The following is a 25,808-nucleotide window of genomic DNA, read 5'->3' on the forward strand; positions in this document are numbered from 1 at the left end:
GAGATACAGCTTCACTCCTATTAGGATGGCTATCATCAAAATGATAGATGGCAATGATGTGGAGAAAGTGGAACACTCATACACCGCTGGAGGGAATGTAAAACAGAATTTCGGAAGTTTAGCAGTTCCTCAAAAAGTTAAACATGGAGTTATCATCTGACCCAGTAATTCCATTCCTCAGTATATACCCAAGAGAAATTACAACATACATCCACACAAAAACCTGTAGATGAATTTTCATAGCAGCGTTATCTGTAATAGTCAAAATGGGTAACCCTCATGTCCATCAACGGATAAATGGATAAATAAAATGTATATTTACAAAATACTTAACCATAAAAAGGAATGAAGAACTGATATGTATTACAACTTGAATGAATCTTAAAAACCTTGAAAATGAAAGAAGCCAGTCACAAAAGGCCACATATTATATGACTCTGTTTACATGAAATGTCCAGAATAGGCCAATCAGTAGAAATAGAAAGTAGACTGCTGATTGCCCAGAGCAGGGTACAGGTGGGTGGGGATTGTGGCAAAGTGGGGGATCAAGGGTGACTGCAATTGGTATGGCATTTCTTTTTGAGGTGATAAAAACATTCTGGAATTGATTGTAGTGATGGATGTATAACTCTTTGACTATACTAAAAACTACTGAATTGAACACTTTAAATGGATAAATCGTATGGTATGTGAATTACCTCAATAAAGCTGTTAAAAATTTTTTAAGTAGGATAAAGAAATATTATGCTATTTCAAAACATCCCACATCTCTTAGAAACCAATCTCACATTCGTTTTCCCAAGTATCGGGGAAACGCAGGCTTCTGTCTTCTTGACACTCTGGGTCCCAAGCTCATCCATTTTCTCGTGGGCCTGTGCAGCTGTTAAGGGCTCAGTGCAGGAATCCCAATCCCGATGAATCGTGGATCTGTAGGCTTCTTTCAGGGAAGCACTTCAATTCTATAGAGTCATGTATTTTTCTCTCTTAACAATAACCTGCCCTTGAAGCTTGAACTGCAGCACACAAAAAAAATTTTCTTTCTTTCCAGCATAGACAAGTTCACTCCATGAAGTTAACCTGAAACTCACTTGGTAGGCATTTGGAGGAGGCCAGAGTGCCAGGATGACCAAGCCCTAAATGTCATATGCTCAACTTTTAAGCTTGTGATTTATTCTCTCCCTCCATCCCTCCTTTTCTTTCATCCAGGTTCTTCAGCTTTGGGACAAAGGTCTAAGCACCCACCCCATCACCCACACCAGGAGTGCTGGATGGGAAGAGGCAGAGAAGCTGCCTGGAGTTTGAGCTGCATTTCCTGGCTCTGGAGGCTTGGGCTTCACATCCACCCACTCCTGAGTCACGTTATTCCCCTTCTTCATGCCTAAGGCAGAGCTTGGTCAGGGTTCTGGAGCAATTCCTGCCCTGGCATGTCAGAAGGAACCAGTGAACACACAGGGAAGTCTGACAGGTGAAGGATTTAAAAGCAAGCAAGGACTCTTCTCAAGTGAAAATGGCTAGTCTAGAGGGGAGCTCAGAGCAGTACATACAAGCTGAAATAAATGAACAGATGGATTAACAAAATCCACAAAGGCATAGGCTTTATTTAAGAAGTCCTTGAGATACAAAGGAAGACTAGGGCTAGGTCTACGGATAACAGAAGCCAACCCCCCCCGAGTGTCAGAGCGCTCTAGGGGTAAAAGCAGGTGGGAGCAGGGGACAGAAAGGTGGGTGGCTTGGTATTTTCTGGCTTTAGAAAGTCAGAGAGCCCAGATCCCAGCTAGAACATCCCAGTACTGGTTATAGATTCTTTACAAAGGTGTTTACCTGTGGGAAAGAGAAAAACAAAAAGTTAAATTTCACATTTTCAGGAGACTATGCACTAGTCCATCCATAATGCATGCGTAGCCAAGCTTCGAGTTTTTTGTGAGGAAGAGAACAGAGGAATGGAAAGGAAATGTGACCTGCCCAGGGTATCAAGTGGCAGAGCTGGAGAGAACCCAGAAGTCTCATTTCCCTAGTTCTAGAATACCTCAGACGAGGAAGTCAGCTGGAAAGCACATCTTACAAGGCAAGTATTTAACAACTGTTAGCCCCAAATACTTTAGAGAATAGAGATTATATTAATAACTTATCCAAGGCCCCACAGGCTTTGGAGTGTGAAATGCAATTTGAGGCGCAATGCATAGGACCCATACTGAAGTTCTGGAGTGACAGAAATGTAAAAAAAGAAAAGCGGGAGTTAAGGTCTTCCCCACCCTCCTCATGAGCTCTTCTTGTATGGTTACTTCTTCCGAAAAATCATCATTGACATCCAACACGAGCACTGGGATGTTCAGCAGAGCCTCAGAGTGGAGCCTGTAAGAAGCACGAATATTTAGGGAACAGAAAAAAGACGGTAAGCTTCACATATTCACCAGTCTTACTAATTCAGAACAGCTCTAAGGTCACAGGGCTTCTCAGGGAAATTTCATGTCAACAGTTTAAAAAAGGAATTCAATAAAGTTGGCTGCAAAGACGAGACTGAAATTTCTCTTTGGTCTGAAGACTGATACTGAAGGTCAGAGCCCCAAACAACTTAAATGGACAGCAAACTAGGGATGTTAACTTGGTACACATGGACTATTTTTCAGCCCTTTACCCTGAGCCAACTACTTCAGAATCATCAATCACCACGTTCAGTCTAGGGGAATATCGAAAAATAAAAAAGCTGGGAAATAGAATCTAATAGAAAAAGTTTCTTGGAATATATGGATTATATCCAGTATTAATTTTCTGATGGGGATAATGCTTGACAACTCCAACCACTTCCAGGACATTCTGAACCTGCTTAAGGGGCTGCGTGTCCAGCTGCCTGTATTTTAATGACTGGTTGCAGGAAGGCGGCCTCTGTCCACTGCCACTCTCTCCTCCACTTACGGGGTTGTCCTGTGGACAAGCCAGGCTTCGTGTTGACCATGAAGCTGCTCCAGATACGCCAACTCAACTTCTTTCTCCTCTTGCCTGGCCCTCCGGTGTAGTCTCTTTAAACAAACCTGAAAGACAATCCCCAGGCTCTGCTGAGCTCATGGGTTATCTCAGCTGTTACAAAAGATGGGGGGCTCTCAGGCCTACTTGCTACGTCTATCCTGGGCACTAGCACTATGACATTCCTTCTGCGACCTTGTTTGCTTAGTGAATCACAGGTTAGTGGCAAACATCATCTACCCTAGAAACCTGGAATTATTTTTTCCCTCCTCCCTGCCACATCCAGGAAGTCACTGAATTCTCTTTCATCTCTCTCCAGCTGGTTCTCTCCTTGCCTCTCTCTCCGCCCTGTCCTGGTCAGGGCCCCAGCACTGCTCACCTGGACTATGGAGCAAGAGCCTTCTGACTCTCTACCTCCTGGAGGCAGTGAAGTGTATGAAGGAGCACAGGCCTTAACGTCAGAAGGTCCAGGACTAAATTCCCATCTTCACCAGGCACCAGGGGGGGTAAGCTTGGTGGGCTCTCATGTCCTCTCATCAACCCCACGGGTCACTGTGAAGACTCACAGAAGGGACCCGTCAGTTCCCGGCAAATGCTCTTTTCTCCTACTCTTCCAGGTCAGTCCACCCTTCCCGAGTATTGCAATAAACAGCTGTCCCTCAGTATGTGCAGTGGGGGTTGGTTTCAGGACCCTCTGGGGGTATGAAATTCCAAGGCTGCTAGAGCCCTTTATGTGTGTGAAATGGCAGAGGGCTCTCCACATCGGGGGTTCCATGTCTGGATCCAGAGGGCTGACTCTAACGGTATGACTCTCCTTGCTTAAAGTACCTCACAGGTGCTTATCGCCTGCAGTCCCAGGCACAAGGAAGTATGAGTGACATCATATTTACAAAAGGGTAAGTAATTTGAAGTCATGTCATATCACACATTCACTCTGGGGCAGAATGCAAATTCTGCATAAGCCAAAGTTCAAAAAATAAAAAAGTGAGGTTCGAGACTCACTGTCTCTCAGTCCTTCCAGTGTGAACATAATTCCAGTCTGTCTTCATCTGGTCAGAAAATCTGAAGCACAATGGCTCAGGGACTGCGACCTTCTCCTTTACTGGTCACACAGGGCCATTCCCAGAGTCTGGCCACTCCTCCTAACTCTCCACTCTTGACATCCTTAGTTCCTTCCTCTCCTGAAGCCAGATGTGACCTCCTGTCTGCGGTACAGACCAAGCTCTTTCGCATCTCAAAACTTTCACTCTGAATGTCTGCTTTGCTTGAATTGCCTTCCTTCCTCTCTATGCATGGCAAACACTTCATTATTCAGTGTCATCTGTCCTGGGAAGAACACGTAGATTAACTCACTGATTTAGGACTTCTCTCTTTCAAATAGTTAAGTTTTATTCCCAAATGCAAACTTTTATCCCCAAATACAATGTATACTATTCCCAAAGATGCAATCTTCGCTGTTTCCCTCTTGTACCATCTTTTCTCTATGGAAAGAAAACCATATAAACAAATTTCATTTATGATCTTCTGCCCAACTTTTCAGATTGATTAACACAGGTTAACAGTCTAACATGCTAATACTTTTACCACTTATCCCTTTTCATCTCCTTTCCTTGAATCAAGAACTGTTCTAAAGTTAGATGAAGTCCTTGTCCTAGGGATTCTATAATCTAATTAGATAACAAGTAAAACAACATATGCAAAACAGCAAGTCAGGTGCTCTACTGTGAGGTTTGGATCTTAAGTACAGAAGTCAGATAAGGAAGACAGCAGCTGGGCTGGGGTAGTCCGAGGAGCTTCCTGGAAGAGGCAGGGGCTCCCCCTTCGCTGCTGGCACCAGCTTACTCAGCACACTCTGTGAGCCAGGCACTCTCTAGGCCCTGGACAAACAGACCACTGGTGGCATTTCAGCTGTATCAGATGACAGAAGGAGGTCTGCACGGGGTGCTCTGAGGGCACGGTGACTGGGGGAGACCCAGAAGGCAGGCCAGAATCTGTCTGGTTCAGGGCTAAGCACACGGCCTGGCAAGACAGGTGGTCAATGCATATTTGTGGCACATACTCACTGAATGTTTTCATTTCTGACCTAGTCTATCTCTGTTGACCGTTTGCTCCTACTTTCATCTTTTTCCATCTCTACTTTCCTTCACTCTGAACCTCCTCTTCTTCCTTCTGTCATTCTGTCCCTACATCTTTTCCTCATTGCTGACTGCTTCAAGACTTCTCCCTCTGTTCCCCTGCTTCCCCATCACACAGCTTTACAGCCCTGACTAACCACAACCCAGCTCTCTGCCCCACCGATGACAGATGTTAGTGACTCTTGTCTACTTTCAGAAAGATTTTACACATAGACGCAGTCTTACCTCACTTAAAAAAATATATAAAAGGTCTCCTATTACATACCTAGTTCTTATTTTTCTTAAGAATATGTTTTGAAGATTGTTATATGTCAGTATAGTACCTTCCAGTTCTTTTTCATGGCTTCAGAGTTTTTCAGTGCATGGATGGAGCACAATATATTTAACTGGCCTCTACTGATGACTACTTGGGTTGTTTATAATAATTTGCTATTAAACAATGCTGCCCTGCACACGAGCCATTCTGCCTATGTGGGAGCATATTTATGGAGTAAATTCCAAGAAGCATGATTAATAGGGCAAAACTATGTACCCTGCTAGCACACACTGCCAGACTGCCTCCTTAGAGGCTGACCAATTCACATTCCTGCCAGCAAGGTAGCTTCAGGATTTCTAAACATAGCAAAGCTACCTAATTTTCCTGAGAGAAAAATATTATCAGAATTAATGAAAATGCGTATTTTTTAGAATGTGACGTTATGTTTTCAATTATACACTAGGGCGGAGCAATTCTTTTTATAAAAACTGGAATTATTCATTCATTGCTGGCAGGCAAACACTGATGCTAAAGTCTTTCCTATTAAAATAGGCTAATATTTCCCTTTGCGCTATTAATTTACTTAATAGAGCAAACTTTTCTCCCCCCACCCAGAAGCCTAGGTAAACTTCTATTTTGAACATTTCGGGTAATTCTTGCTGTACTGATATGGTTACAAGTTCTTAAAAACACCCAAAGCACCAGCCTTGTGCGAACAGTGCTTTGGTCTGGTTCCTCTTTCCCTCAGTCCTCATGGGGAGGACGCGCTGAACGTGAACAGGAGAGACAGTGCGGCCGCAAACGGCAGCGGCTGTCCACTCGCCCCCACCCTCGCGGAGAGCCGCTGTTGGGACCGCCTGCAGCCGGACAGCAGCTGCACAGGCTCTGCTCGTGGTCTGGCCCAGGTGCCACTGGGCCCAGGTGTCTGCAGCACACGGCGTCCAGGCTGCAAACACGGCCTGGCTCTTGGAGCCACACTGGCCAGCCGCGCTCTCTCTTGCTGGTTCTTTGGGGCACTGGGGCCCAGCCATTTCTCTTCTGATTTTTTTCCCCCACTGCTGGCTCACTTGCTTTTTACAGGTTAGTGAAGAGTAGGTAGGAAGGAGCGAAATGCCCTTCTGAAGCCCATCACATGAGCTCTAAGCCAACATCTGCCGGGACTCTGCACTGGGGACTGGGCGCTCACACCGCTTTCTACACAGAGATGTTCCACTTCTGTTCTGCTCTCTCACAGTCCCTCTGGGTCTCACAGCAGAGGCCAGGAGTGACTTCAGGGGAAGGAAATCAACAGTCTCGGTTCTAGTGCCATCAAAATAGCACCAAAATCCCCATCCGATCCCAAAATGAATAAGCAGTTTTTTTCTACCATCAAGTTGCAGTAATCCTTAATCCTTCAACCCTTATTCTACCCCAGCTGAAATACCTCAATTCGTCTCTCCAAAAAGATGTTATCAGCTACACCATAATAATTACAATCACCACCACCATTGTTATCATCCTTGTCCCATCTCACAAAGTCATTCCAAGTACACAAAGATGTGGGGAAGACTTTCTTCCTTTCCATGCTGGGTCCCAGTGTCCCAGCAGGTTAGGTCAGGGACCAGGAAAGCTTAGGTGTCAGTACTTTCAATTCTTCTCTTAATGCTTAGTCCCTCAACTGACTGCTACTTTCAACTCTCCATCCCATGAACTCCTACTGGAAACCTGTCACCTCTTCAAATCCAACCACAATCTTCACTCAGTTCAAGTCCACAATGCTCTTAACTCATCCTTGGCTCAGGCCACGAGCCTTCCTGGGGGCCAGGACTTTCCTCTCACCTGAACCCTACATTCAGCTACCACAAACCATCCTTTTGGCAGGGGTCTCCTTCTCCCCTAAACACTGACACCAATCCCTGCCCCTACAGTACAGTCACATCATAACTGGTCTCTTCTGTTCCTGCTCCCAGGTAATGACAACTACTGCAAGAAGTCTTAAGTGTGTGAGGCTGCCACCTTCAGCTTTGCTCTTTTCACAGGTTCTCAGCCCTCTGGCTTCACTGCATCTCCAGCTGAGTTTCACTTAAACCTGAGACCCTACTTACTTCCGTGGAATCTCTATCTCCTCACAATCTTCAGAAGCTCCTGACATAAAGAGCCCCGATACCTGGTCCCTTTCACACCCAAGGCCCTTGCCTGCTGCCTCCCTTCCTGAGGTCAGGCCCTTCCATCCAGTCCTCTCCCCTCTGGATCCCGGCAGTCTGTGTCCCGGGGGCTCTCCCACCCATTTTCTGACCCTGACCAGTCTGCCCTCAGGCTTCTTCCTTCCACAAGATTGGTCATATCCCTAAAAGCCTGGCCTCTAGCCTGAAGAGAACTTTCCCTCCTAAGACTATGTGTTATACCTGGCATTTGACTGTATGTCAGATATCTGTCTAAAAAGGTGAGAGCAACACATCCCTCAAAAACACCCTGTCTTGACTCCCACTCCAGAAGAGCCCTTAAGAGATCACGTGTCTGTGACACTGGATTGGACAGACAAGGACCCCTCCAGGGGAAAGGTTTCCAGGGCCTGCCCATGGCTGGCAGAGCCAAGGACCCCTTCCGTCTCCAGAGACTCCACATCACCACCCTACTGTGTGCTGGGCTGGCCCCATGGTCCAGGTCAGAGGTCATGGATGCAACTCCCACAGTCCATTGTGCCTTACCAGTGGCATCCTTAAGGTTCAAAAAAGCAGACAACGAATTAGGAGAGTATCAGGATGAGGTGAGGAAACCCTCTTCGTCCTCATGACATGCTAGTCAAGAAACCATTAAGACCACCATGGACTCTGATGACCCAGTTAGAGGGAAGGAAAAGCTGAGGTAACTGGCTAAAGGTTAGCTGGTCAGAGGGTCGAAATTGTAGATCCAAGTGATAAAGCGCAATCTTCTCTAGGTGGTCGCTACATCAAGAGGGACCCTTTAGCCCTCTGCTGCAGAGAGCCTATGGGAACTGGGTCCTTGTGTTAGAATGGGAGGGTGCTCACCCACTGCTCTCCATGCTCCAGGTAACACCCACAACCAAGTTTCTCCAACTGGAAAATGAGAGGCTCAGAGAACATCACCTCTTAAGTTTCATATGGCCCTAATGTTCAAGGCTTTAAATTCTGTCTTACCTGGGGAGCAGCCTGGAGGTAGATGAAGCCATGTAATCTGAGCCGGCTGGCAAACTCCTGCAGGAGAAAATAATGCCAGTCCTGATAGATATGCCATTCAATGTCACTGAGGGACCCATTTTCAAAAAGAGTCTTTGCAAAGATATACCTGGTTGGAAATGTAGGTGGGATGGGTGAGGGGAAGAGAATGGGAAATGGAATGAAAGGCAAAAGAAAGAAGCAAAAAACACATTAATAACAACTTGTTCCATGTCTGTCCAAACCACTTAAACTTTTTGGCTCCTTACTGATTTTTAAGAAGTCTGAATTCTTCACCTACATCTTTTGCTCAATACTGAGAATAGCATTTAGACTTTAGAGGCCAAAATCTCTGAGTGGATTAATCCACTGGAAGAAAAAGGGCACCGAAAGGCAGTACTATTGGTCGCTAACAATTTTCCCTCCTGGAAACCAGTCAAAACATGTGCAAATGGTGTAAATGCAAACTTTTAAGGTTTCATTATTACTGTAAGTAAGCCCCCAAACAAAAAACAACCTAGTATAAAGCACCCACGACTTACTTTAAGGACTCAAGGGCTCTGAGGCTCCAGGTTGCAGAGCCATCCTTCTGTCTAGCCAAGAAGTAGAGCAGGAACTGTATTTAAGTCATGTCCCCTACGGAGCAGGAAACGCATTTCCTACTAACTGCAGTATCACCAAGAAAACAAACTCTCCTCTAAAGCAAGCCTCCTCTGCTTCTGAGCTTCTAATCCAGATACAAGAAGGCTAAATCTAAAAAGCAGTCTCGCTTTGCCCTTGCTTACTTCCGTAACTAAAGGAGCACCTGGTAAACACGAGGTCGGAGCCTACTAGAACCATCGTTTCAGGAGGGGCAACTCCGCTTTCCAACCTCAGGCATCTGGGTACAAAACACAGTTTACATCTCAAGCAATGAATTCCAGTTCCTAAGGCAATACTCAGCAACTGGCTACTTCTGGAAAAATGAGATTCACAAGACTTGTCTACGAATGGCTCAGGGAGGTATACACCACAAGGCTGCGAGTGCTGCGTAGAGAATGGGTTGAAGAGTCACATTCCTGAGTCTGACCTGGCTTCAGTATTCACTAGTTGTGTCACCAGGGGCAAGTCATCAAACTCTCAGGCTGCTTCTTCCTCTGTACATAGATAACAGCTGAACCTAATTCATAGAGTTGGGAGAACTGTACATAATACTTACAAGGTGCTTACAACAGTGAATGGCACATACTACTAAAGACACCTAGCTGTCACTGTAACAACCTCGTTGTCAGGCTATGAAGGCACTAATTTGGGAGCTCGAGAAGCCAACTCTTCCAGTCTGAAATGGTTTAACTATAGCCTAGCTGAAGGCAACAAAGAAAAGAGGTGCATTTCTAATTCAGTATCTGAAAAATGTTTTCAGCTTCTTCATAAGTAACATGGAAATGAAGATCTTATAAAGAGCAAGTAAATATCTGTTAATTAGTCTTATAAAAGGCCCTGACCTTTTTTTGAGTATGAGCACTTCTTTATTTCTCCAAAGCTGGTAGTGAAGGGGCAAGAGGACGTAGAGGCCATGGTGCTAAATGCTGAGGGGCTTGGGGGGAGCCACTGCAGCCTGAATGAAGGGGCTGCAGGAAAGAGCCAGCTTAAGCACCAAGGCATCAGGGTCCCTGCTCTAAAACCACATGTTATTATTTTCTTTCAACTCAAACAGAAAAGATTTAGATTTCTCCCTCCTTGTCATCCACTCTCCCTAACAAGCTATGTCCCTCCTTTGGAACACATATAACACACCTGAGCAGGTGTGCAGTCTCAGCGTTCCCTGTCAGACTAAGGTCGCCATGAGGGCAGGAGCTGGGTCTGCTCTACTTACTGCTGCAGCCCCCAGGTCTGACCCAGTGCCTCAACACAGGTGGTATTCAACAAACCTGTTCCTTTGCTGAGCCAAATGAATAAATTTTTAAAGGAGCAGAGAGGCTCTAAATTACCATCAGAGTTAGAGTGTGTAATCAGTTATCCCTTCTGTCCCAAAAATGTCCCCTCTGAAGAAAACATCTAGGATGTTGTAGCTGCCTACAGTGCAATCAGTTGTCTTCCTTTACAAGTAAATGTTACGGTCGCGTACCTTTTTTTTGGCCATGCCACGCCACGCCACGTGAGGGATCTTAGTCCCCCGACCAAGGATCAAACCCATGCCCCCTACAGTAGAGGCACAGAGTCTTAACCACTGGATCGCCAGAGAAGTCTGGAGATCTTCTAATCAGATCTTCTAAAGTCCATGTACCTTATAAACAAAGCACTCCTATTTTTAAGGGGTCTCTCACATGTCTACCTCACTAAAGGGCTGAAAATCAAAAGACCAATGGCAAGTGTGTTTCCAGGCAGGTAGCAATATGTCATTCATCTTCCTAATTCAAGAGGCAAGGCTTGGGAGAGGGAAAAGGAAGATAAATAGTAGTTTATCCAACACTTGAAAAAACAACAAAAATCTATAGCTCAACCATTTACAATTCACATATTTAGCTTTTAAAAAGAACAGGCTCTCTCTTGGGGTCTACAGAGAAGGAGTGCCTAGCCTATAGGGTTTGCATTACATATCTTGAATGATTTTTAAGTAATGCTTTAAAAAGTCACAATACATTTACAAATGTTCCCTTATTTTTCCCTCCAGGAGGCTTATGGGAGGACTAAGAAGCAGAGCTAGCTTTGTAACCCGGAAGTAAACAGGTAACCAATCCAGTGTCTCGAGAAGGGAATGGACAGGGCTTCCCTGGTGGCTCAGCGGTAAAGAATCTGCCTGCAGGAAACATGGGTTCAATCCCTGATCCGGAAAGATCCCACATGCCCCAGGGCAACTAAGCCCATTCGCCACAACTATTGAGCCTGTGCTCTGGAGCTGGGGAGCTGCAACTACTGAAGCCTGCATGCCCTAACGCCCGTGCTCCCCAACAAAAGAAGTCACTGCTCCCCTGAGCACCAAAATGAAAAGCAGCCCCCACTCTCTGCAACTAGAGAGAGCCTGTGCAGCAACGAAGACCCAGCACAACTGAATATATATAAATAAAAGTTTTTTAAAAAGACGTGAATGGACAATAAAGTGAAACTTTCCATTCTGACCATTCAAAAGGGCTTCAGAGCTCATCATGCTTTGAGCCACCCTCTCACACTGACACAGGTCATTCATAGCCCTCAGATAAAAAACCCTCAGCAATGTCCAGATCAAGGCACCCACACTTCACCTTCAAATGGCTGAAACACAAGTCTCAGCCTGGTCTTGTGGCAGAACCAGGAATTCTGGAGTACAGATGGACTAGCTCCTCTAGAATAGAGGGGCTGAATTCCCAAGCTAGTTGCTAGCCTTTGTGAAAAGTGACTCCCCACCTCACTCCCTTGGGTAGATAGCACAATGCCCTTCCCTGGACCGATGCTGCTGCTGCTGCTGCTAAGTCGCTTCAGTCATGTCCGACTCTGTGTGACCCCACAGACAGCAGCCCACCAGGCTCCCCCGTCCCTGGGATTCTCCAGGCAAGAACACTGGAGTGGGTTGCCATTTCCTTCTCCAATGCATGAAAGTGAAAAGTGAAAGTGAAGTTGCTCAGTCATGTCCGACTCTTCTCGACCCCATGGACTGCAGCCTACCAGGCTCCTCCGTCCATGGGATTTTCCAGGCAAGAGTACTGGAGTGGTGTGCCATTGCCTATTTCATTGGACCTATGAGAGACTGGATATCTCTTATAGTCTCTGGCCAATAATAAGTCCTCTCACACGACAGAGTCAAAAATGGTTAAATCCAAGACAGAAGTCAATTTTTCAGATGTGCTTCTACTCAGAAATCCTTTCTTGAAGAATAAAACAAGGATGAATGTATTTCTCCTATCATTTTAGGAACACAGATTTTAATTCCATCTGCTTTTTTCTTCAAGGTGATAACCAGCCACTGATTCATCTGGTTTGCTAGAACATACGCTACTACTTAAGTGTCTCTCCCATGCCTTTCTGCGTATAACGGTTATACTAGGTATCCACCAGCCTGCTTCTGTGACAGAAAGGAAGACAAGGTGAAGAGCCAATGTGAGAAATTAAATGCATTTAGTTTATGGAAAACATAGTCTCCTTTCTTGACATGTACGGTAACTGTGAAACTGTAAGTCTGAACAAATCTCTACAGTGTTGTCTTTAAAAAGAAGACAAATCCCCAAGGGTAACATCCAATGACAAGAGCAATACAGGGTCTGGGCAAGAAAAGAACCTGCAGCACCAAGCACAGAGCTCATGACTGGCAGAGGCTCGGGGGCTTACCTGTCGCTGTACACAGACCTCTCAAAGATCTGCACTGCCTTCCCAAGCTCGAGGAGCTTCTCAGGGAAGGGTTCCAACTGCACTTTCAGGCGGCTCAGGAAAGAAAATGTCTGGAAGGTGTAGGACCATCGTGCTGGCTCCTGGTACATCATATCCAGCAAGTTTCCAAGACTGGTGGCAGCTCCGGCCTAGAGGCAAATTACAAAAGAGGAGAATTTCCTAGGAGGCACATTTCCTTCACAGTGTTTACCACCCTTCTACCTTGTACCTTGTAATCACTGAGAGAAGCAATTACAGAAGTTTCCTTCCACTAAAAAGATACTGCATCCCTTACCATTTGTGTAGTCAAAGCTACACAATCAAGCAAGAGATTCTCCTACTTTATTAGATGAGAATCTGATAGAAGGAGGTGACATGCCACGTTCAACATGGCACAGAAGGGCAGAGGTAGAACCATCCACAGAATTAGCACATTCACCAACAGACGCGTTTGCAGAGCGGGTCGGGGGGAGAGTTAACGACGAGGACCACCTAAAGTTCTACTTGCAATCATACTGCTTCTACTACAACACTATGTTGCTTCTCATTTGTGGTTCTTTCTTTCTAAAACTAACCCAGACAAGAAAGTAACTGACTATAAAATCCAACCAACAAAATAGAGTTCTGTCTCTCTTATGGCGGAGCTACAAGTTGTTAAGCAAACAAACACATGAACAAACAAAAACACACACAAATCCCTCCTCCTGGATTCCAGACACTTTATGAAAGGCATGTGAAGACCCACTTACTCAGCATGTGCAGGTGGGAACGTGTGTAAGATACTCAGGGACCCTAGATTCTTTCCTGGGCTCTGCCACTGACTCAGTGCAAAAGTGAGTTTTGCGCAAAGCACTCTCATCTGTGTTCACTAGGTCACCATTAACTGAAGGCCTGTGTGGATGAGGCGCTACGTGAGCTAGGTACTGTAAGGGGTACAGAAAACAAAATTAAGATTTATCTCAATGTTCACTGTGCTATGCTGTCTCATTTAATCTTCAAAACAGCACCACGAGGTAGGTACCACTGTTATGCCCATTTCTTTGAGGAGAATATCCACTCAGAAAGGTGACAGAACTTGTTTAAGGTTTCATGGTAAGCGTTGAATGGGAACTCAAACCTGGCTTCCGCTAACTTCTTCATTCTGATACTTCTCCATATAAAAGCGAGCAAGACATGGTTCCTAAATTTAAGGAGCTCATAATGCAAACAGAAAGGGGGTGACAAAAATATGGAAAACTGGACTATAAAGCAGAACATACAACAAAGGGGTGATCACATATGGCGGAGAGAATCTGGTAAGTTTCTGGGAAAAAGTGGCATTAAGCTGGGAAGTAAATGGTACATGGAATCTCCATAGATGGAAACGGGGATTAAGAAGAAAGAATTTCACGTAGAGACGAAATTATTGGGGTGGGGGGGGGTGGCGAAGGGGAGGTTAGACAACCATGAGTGGTCCGGTTTCACAGAATATCAACCCTGGATTCCAAAGAAGGGTCTTACGCTTTGAAGGTTTCATCAGGAACAATGCATGTAGAGCACAGCAGATCACAAAACAACTTCCCTCCTTCAGTGCCAACCCACAAACACACACCAGCCTCACAATCGGCCCCTGGCTGAGAGCTGGAGGGTGAGGCAGGAGGACAAATGTGGATCTACGGGGTCTCTGGCAGGGTCACTGGAGACTGTAGGGAGCCCGTGGTGCGTGGCATAGTTCTGAGATGGCAGGAAAGCCAGCTGAATGGAGTGGGGCACTGCGCTGGCAGAGGCACCGGGCTGACTGGGTGGGGGCTTCTACCAGCAGGCCCTGGTAGAAGGGAGCCTTACAGGCTCCTTACAAAGGGAGCCTGCTGTAATAAAAATCTGTACAGAGGCCTACATAATTTGTAAAGAACCAATCTCAACTACAGAACATGAAGCACATATCCCTTCAGACATATAAACAAAAAAGGGGACAATCAGTAGATAAAAAATACTCAGCAATTCAAAAGGAGTGAACTCATCAATGTGCTCAGGACAAGCAGCCTCTCAGGAGACAGACCTATCGCCAGAAACAGGAGAAAACGGAAAAAGCTCAATGAGATTCAAGAGACTGCCACATTGATAAGAACAGGTCATCAAAAAAAGGAGCCAGAGACTTCCCTGGAGGTTAAGACCCCGCACTTCCATTACAGGGGCACGGGTATAATCCCTGGTTGGGGAACTAAGATCCCACAGACTGCATGGCATGCCCCCCAACAAAAGAAATGAAGCCATGCTCCAAATGGAACAATATGAAAAGAACATTCTTAGAGGAAAAAAATGCAATTGCCAAAACAAAACTCCCAATGAAGAGAGTAACCAGCAGACTGTAAACTGCACTAAACCTAATTAGTGAGTATCAAACAGAATACTGGTTTCCTCGTGGCTCAGATTAGTAAAGAATCTGCCTCCAGTGTGGGAAACCCAGGTTCGATTCCTGGGTTGGGAAGATGCCCTGGAGGAGGGCATGGCAACCCACTCCAGTACTCTTGCTTGGAGAATTCATGGACAGAGAGCCTGGCGGGCTACAGTCCACGGGGTCCCAAAGGTTCGGACGCGGCTGAGCAGAGTCGGACACGACCGAGCGACTATGCACAGCACAGCACAGACAGAGCATCAACTCAAGGTTTTTCCTGAACTAAGAGGAAAAAGCAGAAAATTAGGAAATCAAAAGAGACAGTTCAGGAGATCCAATATACACTGTTACACAGTGGTAGGGTGTTTTTTGTTTTTTCTTTCTTCTGGAAAGATGCATCAAGATGTAATGTCACCTTGTCCCACTCCACAGCAGTTAATACAATCTTGTATCAAATAACTTTTCAAACGAGAGCTAAAATGATGTGCAACTTCACAGTACCCATATTTCACATAAAACTACCTACCCAAAGTAAACAATTTTCTTTCTCAAGTGATGAGCCCAATACAGAGAGGTGAAATGCCACTCCCCCCCCAACAAAAAAGCAATGAACAGAGGAAGACCACTACTTATAAGGTCTGTCTCTCATCAAAGTTTACTGTCACTGAGAATCACTGTCTAGTAGAAACATGACATATCTCTAGGTATTTTAGAACAAAAATAAACGTTTAAAATCATGGTATTTTTACTATGGTTTTAGTTCAGGTGAAAAAGAAGCCAAAACCAAAGAAAAAAAGAGTATCTCTGAAGATGTGACTTTCCACCAGAGAAATTTGCTGAGTACCAGAAAAGATTTAATATGGATTTACATATGTGGCTTTCATATTTTCTCTTCTCTCTCTCACATACACACATGCACCCAGATCTATCCTGGCAAGATGTCAATAATTCATAAAAACAAAACAAAAACCTAAGAAGGGGGAAATATTAATTTCTTACATTTAAAAAAGGATCAGAACCACATAACACTTCCCTACAGCAGAAACCTAGACAGTGTATTAAAAGGCAGAGACATTACTCTGCCAATAAAGGTCCCTATAGTCAAAGCTATGGTTTTTCCAGTATTTACGTGTGGATGTGAGAGTTGGACCATAAAGAAGACTTAGCACCAAGAACTGATGCTTTTGAACTGTGGTGTTGGAGAAGACTGTTGAGAGTCCCTTGGACTGCAAGGAGACCAAACCAGTCAATCCTAAAGGAAATCAGTTCCTGAATACTCATTGGAATGACTGATGCTGAAGCTGAAGCTCCAATACTTTGGCCACCTGATGCAAACAGCCAACTCACGGGAAAAGACCATGATGCTGGGAAAGACAGAAAGCAGGAGGAGAAGGAGCTGACAGAGGATGAGATGGTTGGATGGCATCACCAACTCAATGACATGAGTCTGAGCAGGCTCCAGGGCATGGTGAAGGACAGGGAGGCCTGGTGGTGCTGCAGTCTGTGGGGTCACAAAGAGTCAGACACAACTAAGCAACTGAACATCACAACAGAAACTAAAGACATTTTAAGATAAGCAATCACTCAGAGACTATATTAATACCACCTACATTCTAAAAGAAAAAAAAATTCCTCTAAAATAAACTTCAACCAATTGAAAAATGAATCAAAGATTAAGAAATGGGAAGTGGCAATAAGAAAACAGTGTTCAGTGAATGACCAGCAGAAGAGAGTTAAGTATAAATTATTATTAATGCAGTTAAGAAGTTTACTGCCCATTTCTATAGTTAAAAGAGAAATTTCCAGGAATTCCCTGGTGGTCCAGTGGTTAGGACTTGGTGATTTTACTGCTAGGGTCCAAGTTCAATCCCTGATTAGGAAACTAAGATCTCAGAAGATATACAGCCTGGCCAGAAAAAAAAGAGAAATTTCAAACACTTCAGAACTAAAAAATTACAGATTTCTATGCTTGGGTGGTAGAGCCTGGAGAAAAAATTTTAAAAAGTAGTAAAATTTATTTTCTTTCATGGAGACGCCATTAACATTGATAAATAGGTTTAAACATGAATATATATATATATATTTTTAATTGAAGTATATATAGTTGATGTACAATATTATATTAGTTTCAGGTTACAACACAGTGATTCTGTATTTTTACAGATTGTACTCCACTATAGCTTATTACAACATAGATGGCTACAATTCCCTGTGCTATATAGTACATTCTTGTTGCTATTTAATATGTAGTAGTCTGTATTTGTTAATCCTGCATTCCTCACTTGTTCCTCCCCCTCCCCTCTCCTCTTTGGTGACCACAAGTTTGTTTTCTGTATATGTGAGTCTTAAACATACATATATATATTTATTATTTATTTAACATGCATATTTAACATGTATTTTATAGATATATATTTAACATGTATATTTTTAGTTTAAATGTTTCCACTAGTAGAGTAAAAATAGTAAAAATTTCCACAGGAATGAAGGGGAGAAAGATGAAAGAAATATTTAAATACAGAAAAAAGGAAAAAAGGAGATGAAAGCACAAAAATAAGGGGTGGCAGGAAGAAGTTAAATATAATCATGATCAAAGAGAAAAATTCCCAGGAATGGGAAGCAGACCCTCAAAATGGGTCAAAGCTAAAAATCCTGTCCATAAGTGAGACACCAGAAAAAGATGACATAGATTAGTTGAAAACAAAGGGGCAGAAAAATCCATCGAGTAGGTGCAAGTAAAAAGAAAGCAGATGTGGTAAAGCTGTATTAAGAAAAAAGCACTAGGGACTTCCCTGGTGATCCAATGGTTAAGAATCTGCCTGCCAATGCAGGAAACATGGATTCAATCCCTGGTCCGGGATGATCCTACATGCCTCGGAGCAACTAAGCCTGTGCTGGAGAGCTGGGGAGCCACAGCTCCTGAGCCCGAGCGCTGAAACTACTGAGGCCCAAGTGCAGAGTCAGTGCTCCGCACAAGAGCAGCCACCACGATAAGACCATGCGCTGGACTAGAGAGGAGCTCCCCGCTGCCCACCGCAACCAGAGAAGGCCAGTCTGCAGCAACAAAGACCTATTTATTTTAAAAATAAAAAATAAGTAAACAAACACTTTTAAAAATACAAGGAGAAATGGACAAAACATAATAAAAGCACAAAACTTTAGTACATTTCTCTTAGAATTTAATAAAAAAAAAAAAAAACAGTAGAGAACTTGGAGGATTAGGCTCAATCATTTTTTTCACATATCAGAAACTGGGATACATAGTACAATGCTTACTAAACATAACAGACATTTTAATTATTCCTTAGGAGTGTCACTAAATTGATAATGTCTCATAATCAATGGCATCTTAGAATGGATAAAATATGTCACATCCAACTACATAGAATTTACAGGAAACACATACTCTTCTTAAAAGTCCATGGCAAACTTATGAAAACTGACCATACACAGGCTATGAAGAAAACTTTAGTCAGTTTCCCCAATGAGAAACTGTATAAGCCACACTGATCATAACAAAATAACAGACATACACAAAATCTGTTCAGAATATGTAAAACACTAAAAATAATTCTTTTTTTTATCCCCTAAAAATAATTCTTAAGCATAAAATACGTTAAAACTACAATTACATATTTTTTAGAAATTTCAGTTACAGTCTCATATGTCAAATCTAGAAGATAGGGCCAGAACTTATTCTATGAAGAAAACTTCCCATTGCAAATGCTTTTATTGGGTTGGCCAAAAACGGGTGGGAAAAAACCTAATGAACCTTCTTGGCCAACAGTATTATTAAGGCAGAAAAAAGGGGAAAATACACAAATTAATCATTAACTTTATTAAAGAGTTTTAAAAATACAAAAATTCTGAGATATAAATTTAAAAGCAAAAAGTAATGAACTAGAATGCAATTCCCAACAGAATTGCAATCTAAAAATTACAATCTATTAATTGCACCTTTTAAAAATAATAATCATCTACCAAGTCTATCCCTTTCAAAATATTCACACAGATAAGCAACATCAGACAAACAATAAAACAACTCTCAATACAGAAGAATTTAAAGCATAAAAGAAGACATGTACTAATTTTACATTATTAAATTTGAAAATCTTAATAAAAGGCAGTTCTTTGGAAAAAGATTATCAAAAGTGACTAAAAACCCTGAATAATAACTGAGGAAGAAAGAGTTGTCCAATACTCCCCCCAAACAACACTAAGTCCATGTAATTTTGAAACTAATTTCTATCATACCTTCAAGGAATAGATAATTTCTATGCTAAAAATGATACAAAGCTCAATTCATTTTCATAACCTTGATGGTAAAACCTGTCAAAAACTGTATACCCAAATAGTAATACCAATTAAATTTATAAATACACACACAAAAGTTCAAACAATGTATTAGCAAACTAATGCAACAGTACACCATGATCAAAAGGGTTCATTCTAGGAATGTGAGGATGACATCATTATCAAATCTATGACTAACATGAAGAGAAAAAAGCAAAAGAAAGAAAAATCCCACGATTATCTCACTAGATGATAAAAAAGGCTTTTGATGAAAACTTAACATCTGATACTGATAAAAACAGTCACTATCTTAGTAATAGAAGGGTACCTCCTCCACACAGCCTATTGAAATGAATGACCAGCACAGAACTTAATGATGATACATTAGAGGTAGTTTCACTAAAGATAGAGAAGATAAAGGTGGCTACCATCACTGCTATTATTTAATATTATTCTGGAACTTCTTTCTAACAAAAGAAAACAGAAATGAGGTTTGGATATTCGAAAGCCCTTACAAGTCATTAGTATTTAGGGAAAACTATTATTTTCTAAAACCTCAAGCAAATAAAGCAAAAAAAAAAAAGAGAGAGAGGGAATTAAGTCACACAAGACATATACAAAAATCAACTGCTTTTCTTTAAAACAGCAATAACCAGTTTGAAAAAGATGATGAAAAAACAGTTCCCAGTCACAATAACCACAAAACATATAACCACTGAGGAATAAAGTCAACAAGACTATTACTGGAAATGCAGATAACAATTGGGGGAAAATCAGACTTCTGTCACTTTTAAAGTCACATAAAGGGTAAAACCTTAAAAGAAAAAGAAAGAAAAACAAGTGCATGTTTTTATAATCTTGGGCTTGTAAGAGGTCTTTTAAACTTTCACATCAAAGGCAGTAACTACGAAGAAAATATAGATCTGACCACATAAAAACTTAAAAGTATTATACTGCAAAATATACCATATAGAAAAGGAAAGGAAAAAATGCCAAAACTGGGGAAAGAATCGACAGTATATGACAAAGAGTTAAGATATTTAACAATATAGTGAGCTCTTATGAAGCCATTACAAAACCCTAAAGATCTCAATGGGGGGGGGGGGGTGGATAATGACAAGAGCTTTGAACAAGCAGTTCACTAAAGAACACTAAAAAATAGCCAATAAACATTAAAAAGTTGTTCAATTAATTGGTAATCAGTTCAGTTCAGTTGCTCAGTCGTGTCTGACTCTTTGCGACCCCATGAATCGCAGCAAGCCAGACCTCCCTGTCCATCACCAACTCCCAGAGTCCACCCAAACCCATGTCCATTGAGTCGGTGATGCCATCCAGCCATCTCATCCTCTGTCATCCCCTTCTCCTTCTGCCCTTAATCTTTCCCAGCATCAGGGTCTTTTCAAATGAGACAGCTCTTTGCATTAGGTGGCCAAAGTATTGGAGTTTCAGCTTCAACATCAGTCCTTCCAATGAACACCCAGGACTGCTCTCCTTTAGGATGGACTGACTGGATCTCCTTGCAGTCCAAGGGACTCTCAAGAGTCTTCTCCAACACCACAGTTCAAAAGCATCAATTCTTCAGCGCTCAGCTTTCTTTATAGTCCAACTATCACATCCATACATGACCACTGGAAAAACCATAGCCTTGACTAGACGGACCTTTGTTGACAAAGTGATGTCTCTGCTTTTTCACATGCTATCTAGGTTGGTCATAACTTTCCTTCCAAGGAGTAGGTGTCTTTTAATTTCATGGCTGCAACCACCATCTGCAGTGATTTTGGAGCCCAGAAAAATAAAGTCAGCCACTGTTTCCCCATCTATTTGCCATGAAGTGATGGGAATTAGATACCATGATCTTAGTTTTCTGAATGTTGAGCTTTAAGCCAACTTTTTCACTCTCCTCTTTCACTTTCATTAAGAGGCTCTTTAGTTCTTCTTCACTTTCTGCCATAAGGCTGGTGTCATCTGCATACCTAAGGTTATTGACAGTTCTCCCAGGAATCTTGACTCCAGCTTGTGCTTCCTCCAGCCCAGCATTTCTCATGATGTACTCTGCATATAAGTTAATAAGCAGGGTGACAATATACAGCCTTGACATACTCCTTTTCCTATTTGGAACCAGTCTGTTATTCCATGTCCAGTTCTAACTGTTGCTTCCTGACCTGCATACAGATTTCTCAAAAGGTAGGTCAGGTGGTCTGATATTCCCATCTCTTGAAGAATTTTCCAGAGTTTATTGTGATGCACACAGTCAAAGGCTTTGGCATACTCAATCAAGCAAAAATGTTTTTCTGGAAGTCTCTTGCTTTTTTGATGATCCAGTGGATGTTGGCAATTTGATCTCTGGTTCCTCTGCCTTTTCTAAAACCAGCTTGAACATCTGGAAGTTCACGGTTCACAGACTGCTGAAGCCTGGCTTGGAGAATTTTGAGCATTACTTTACTAGCGTGTGAGATGAGTGCAATTGTGTGGTAGTTTGAGCATTCTTTGGCATTGCCTTTCTTAGGGATTGGAATGAAAACTGACATTTTCCAGTCCTGTGGCCACTGCTGAGCTTTCCAAATTTGCTGGCATATTGAGTGCAGCACTTTCATAGCATCATCTTTCAGGATTTGAAATAGCTCCACTGGAATTCCATCACCTCCACTAGCTTTCTTTGTAGTTATGCTTCCTTAAGGCCCACTTGACTTCAGATTCCAGGATGTCTGGCTCGAGGTGAATGATCACACCATCGTGATTATCTGGGTGGTGAAGATCTTTTTTGTACAGTTCTTCTGTGCATTCTTTCCACCTCTTCTTAATATCTTCTGCTTCTATTAGGTCCATACCATTTCTGTCCTTTATTGTGCCCATCTTTGCATGAAATATTCCCTTGGTATCTCTAATTTTCTTGAAGAGATCTCCAGTCTTTCCCATTCTGTTGTTTTCCTCTATTTCTTTGCACTGATGGCTGAGGAAGGCTTTCTTATCTCTCCCTGCTATTCTTTGGAACTCTGCATTCAAATGGGTATATCTTTCCTTTTCTCCTTTGCTTTTCGCTTCCCTTCTTTTCACAGCTATCTGTAAGGCCTCCTCAGACAGTATTTTGCTTTTTTGCATTTCCAAGGTAAGAGAAACCCAAGTAAGACGGTAGGCACTGAGAGAGGGCATCAGAGGACAGACAAACTGAAACCACACTCACAGACAACTAGCCAATCTGATCACAAAGGACCACAGCCTTGTCTAACTCAATGAAACTAAGCCATGCCATGTGGGGCCACCCACGATGGCGAGGTCATGGTGTAGAGGTCTGACAGAATGTGGTCCACTGGAGAAGGGAATGGAAAACCACTTCAGTATTCTTGCCTTGAGAACCCCATGAACAGTAGGAAAAGGCAAAAAGACAGGACACTAAAAGATGAACTCCCCAGGTCAGTAGGTACGCAATATGCTACTGGAGACCAGTGGAGAAATAACTCCAGAAAGAATGAAGGGATGGAGCCAAAGCAAAAACACCACCCAGTTGTGGATGTGACTGGTGATAGAAGCAAGGTTTGATGCTGTAAAGAGCAATATTGCATAGGAACCTGGAATGTTAGGTCCATGATCAAGGCAAATTGGAAGCAGTCAAACAGGAGATGGCAAGAGTGAACATCAACATTCTAGGAATCAGTGAACTAAGATGGACTGGAATGGGTGAATTTAACTCAGATTACCATTATATCTACTACTGTGGGCAGGAATTGTTATATCTACTACTGTGGGCAGGAATCCCTTAGAAGAAATGGAGTAGCCATCATAGTCAACAAAAGAGTCCAAAATGCAGTACTTGGATGCAATCTCAAAAATGACAGGATGATCTCTGTTCGTTTCCATGGCAAACCATTCAACATCACGGTAATCCAAGTCTATACCCCAACCAGTAAGGCTGAAGAAGTTGAAGTTGAACAGGTCTATGAAGACCTAGAAGATGTTTTAGAACTAACACCCAAAAAAGATATCCTTTTCATTATAGGGGACTGGAATGCAGAAGTAGGAAGCCAAGAAACACCTGCAGTGACAGGCAAATTTGGCCTTGGGAGTACAGAATGAAGCAGGGCAAAGGCTAACAGAGTTCTGCCAAGAGAACGCACTGGTCATAGCAAACACCCTCTTCCAACAACACAAGAGAAAACTCTACACATGGGCATCACCAAATGGTCAACACCAAAATCAGACTGATTATATTCTTTGCAGCCAAAGATGGAGAAGCTCTATACAGTCAGCAATAAGAAGACCAGGAGCTGACTGTGGCTCAGATCATGAACTCCTTATTGCCAAATTCAGACTGAAACTGAAGAGTGAAGAAAACCACTAGACCATTCAGGTATGACCTAAATCAAATCCCCTATGATTATACAGTAGAAGTGAGAAATAGATTTAAGGGACTAGATCTGATAAACAGAGTGCCTGATGAACTATGGATGGAGGTTCGTGACATTGTACAGGAGACAGGAATCAAGACCATCCCCAAGAAAAAGAAATGCAAAAAAGCAAAATGGCTGTCTGAGGAGGGCCTTACAAATCGGTAATTAAATAAATGTAAAATAAAATAACATACCATTCATTTTCTTCACTCTCAAGTCAGAAAGGATAAAAAATGGAGAAGGCAACGGCAACCCACTCCAGTGTTCTTGCCCGGAGAATCCCATGGACCGAGGAGCCTGGTGGGCTACAGTCCATGAGGCCTCAAGAGTCAAGACACAACTTAGTGACTGACCCCCACCTAGACGGGTTAGCTGAGAACTGGAGCCCCCTGAAGTTAAGTGGGCGGCTGGATGGGGGTGCAGAGTTCTGTCTGGGGGAGACAGTAGCCTTGGACTGACGGGGGCAGGGAGCTGCCAGAGACACTGCTCAAGAAGTCGTTCCCAACAGGAGAAAGAGCAAGTTCAGATGTAGGCTTAGAAAAACAGGCAACTTGACCCAAGGCAGCAGATCAAGCCAGCCCAACTGGTTCATGAATGTAGTTTAATGAATCCGGATGGGAACAGAAATAGATGAAGGGACCACACAGTGACTGGAAGAGTAGAGAGTGCTCAGCAGGGTCTGGCTGACCTCACCCGAAGCCTAGGGAAGGAATCTGGGTCCAGGCAGAGAAGGGCCGTAAAGGCAACTGGGAAGTAGCTTGGGGAGGTTTGGGAAGGCAATCTGACTTCTCTTCGGAGGGTGTTTTGACCTGGTTGGGTTAGCAGCCAAGAGAAATGGGATTGAAAATGGAATTGGGGCCTCCATACCCTTGGTGTCGGCCCAGCAAATATTTCTTAGCTGCCACTGGCCTGAAGAAGCCATGTTGTAAACACTTTCATTCCTTTGTGTTACTTTATAGCTTTTCCCACCCCCCTCTTTTCTTAATAAATGCTTTTGAAAAATGTGAAAAAAAAAAAAAAAGGATAAAAAAAAAATAATACCCAGTGTTGCTGAAAATATGAGAAAAATAGCAAAACTTTTCTGAAGGAAGATTTTACAAAATGTAACAAAAGTCTCAACAAAACATGTAATTTTTGGACATCAAAATACCACTTCCAGATTATCCTCAAAATCAAGCCATTAAAAAGAAAAAAAGATACAGCCTCAAAAATAGTCATCGTGACATTGTTTACAATAAGCAGAAATTAGAAAAGTAAACATTGAAACTAAGACTAGATAATATGTACAGCATATTACACAGAGCACAGCAACCATTAACATGACATGACCACGAAAGGAAGAAGACCTTGTGAATCAAGTGACATGCAAGTGACGATCACAATTCTTATTTTAAAAAAGGAAATGTGGGCATCCCAGGTGGCTGAATGTGAAGAATCCACGTGCCAATGCAGGGGACACTGGCTGGATCCCCAGTCCGGCAAGATCTCACATGCCTTGGAGCAAATAAGCCCATGCGCACACACACTGCAACTAACGAGGCCTGCTCACCCAGAGCCCGCGCTCCGCGAAAAGAGAAGCCACACAGTGAAGCCTGAGCACCGCAGCGAGAGGAGTCCCCGCTTGCTGCAACTAGAGAAAAAGCCTGCGCAGCAATGAAGACCCAGCACAGCCATAAATCAATCAATAATTTTTTTAAAAGATGAAATGTGGGTATGTTTCATACATTTATATGTGTTAATATATACATTTTCTTCTTTATAGGAAAAAAATTTTAAAGGACAAAAATGTTAACTGTTTTATTTTCAGACAATGCTATTATGAGAGTAGTAATTATCTAAGTTGTGCCAAAATTTAGTGGCTTAAACAAAAAAGACATTCATTAAACCCACTTCTATGGGAAACGAGTTTGGGACACAGCTTAGCCAGGT

General features: G+C 42.8%; 1 protein-coding gene across 3 annotated transcripts in view; it reads right to left on the reverse strand.

The window, feature by feature from the left end:
* Positions 1-1,569: 1,569 nt before the first annotated feature.
* Positions 1,570-25,808, reverse strand: part of DGUOK (deoxyguanosine kinase) — a 36,542-nt gene continuing 12,303 nt past the window's right edge. The window contains exons 3-7 of one of the 3 annotated variants that reach the window (XM_020896004.2): positions 12,789-12,976; positions 8,490-8,637; positions 2,914-3,029; positions 2,253-2,352; positions 1,570-1,821 (exon numbers count right to left, since the gene is read on the reverse strand). In XM_020896004.2, the coding sequence (XP_020751663.2) occupies positions 1,795-1,821; positions 2,253-2,352; positions 2,914-3,029; positions 8,490-8,637; positions 12,789-12,976 (579 nt within the window). In that variant the 3' untranslated portion in view covers positions 1,570-1,794. Of the gene's footprint in view, positions 2,353-2,913; positions 3,030-8,489; positions 8,638-12,788; positions 12,977-25,808 lie in introns of all 3 variants that reach the window. The other 2 variants (XM_020895995.2, XM_070476075.1) reach the window with 2 other exon arrangements.

The sequence above is a fragment of the Odocoileus virginianus genome, chromosome 2 (genome assembly GCF_023699985.2).
Source record: "Odocoileus virginianus isolate 20LAN1187 ecotype Illinois chromosome 2, Ovbor_1.2, whole genome shotgun sequence".
Lineage (NCBI taxonomy): Eukaryota > Metazoa > Chordata > Mammalia > Artiodactyla > Cervidae > Odocoileus > Odocoileus virginianus.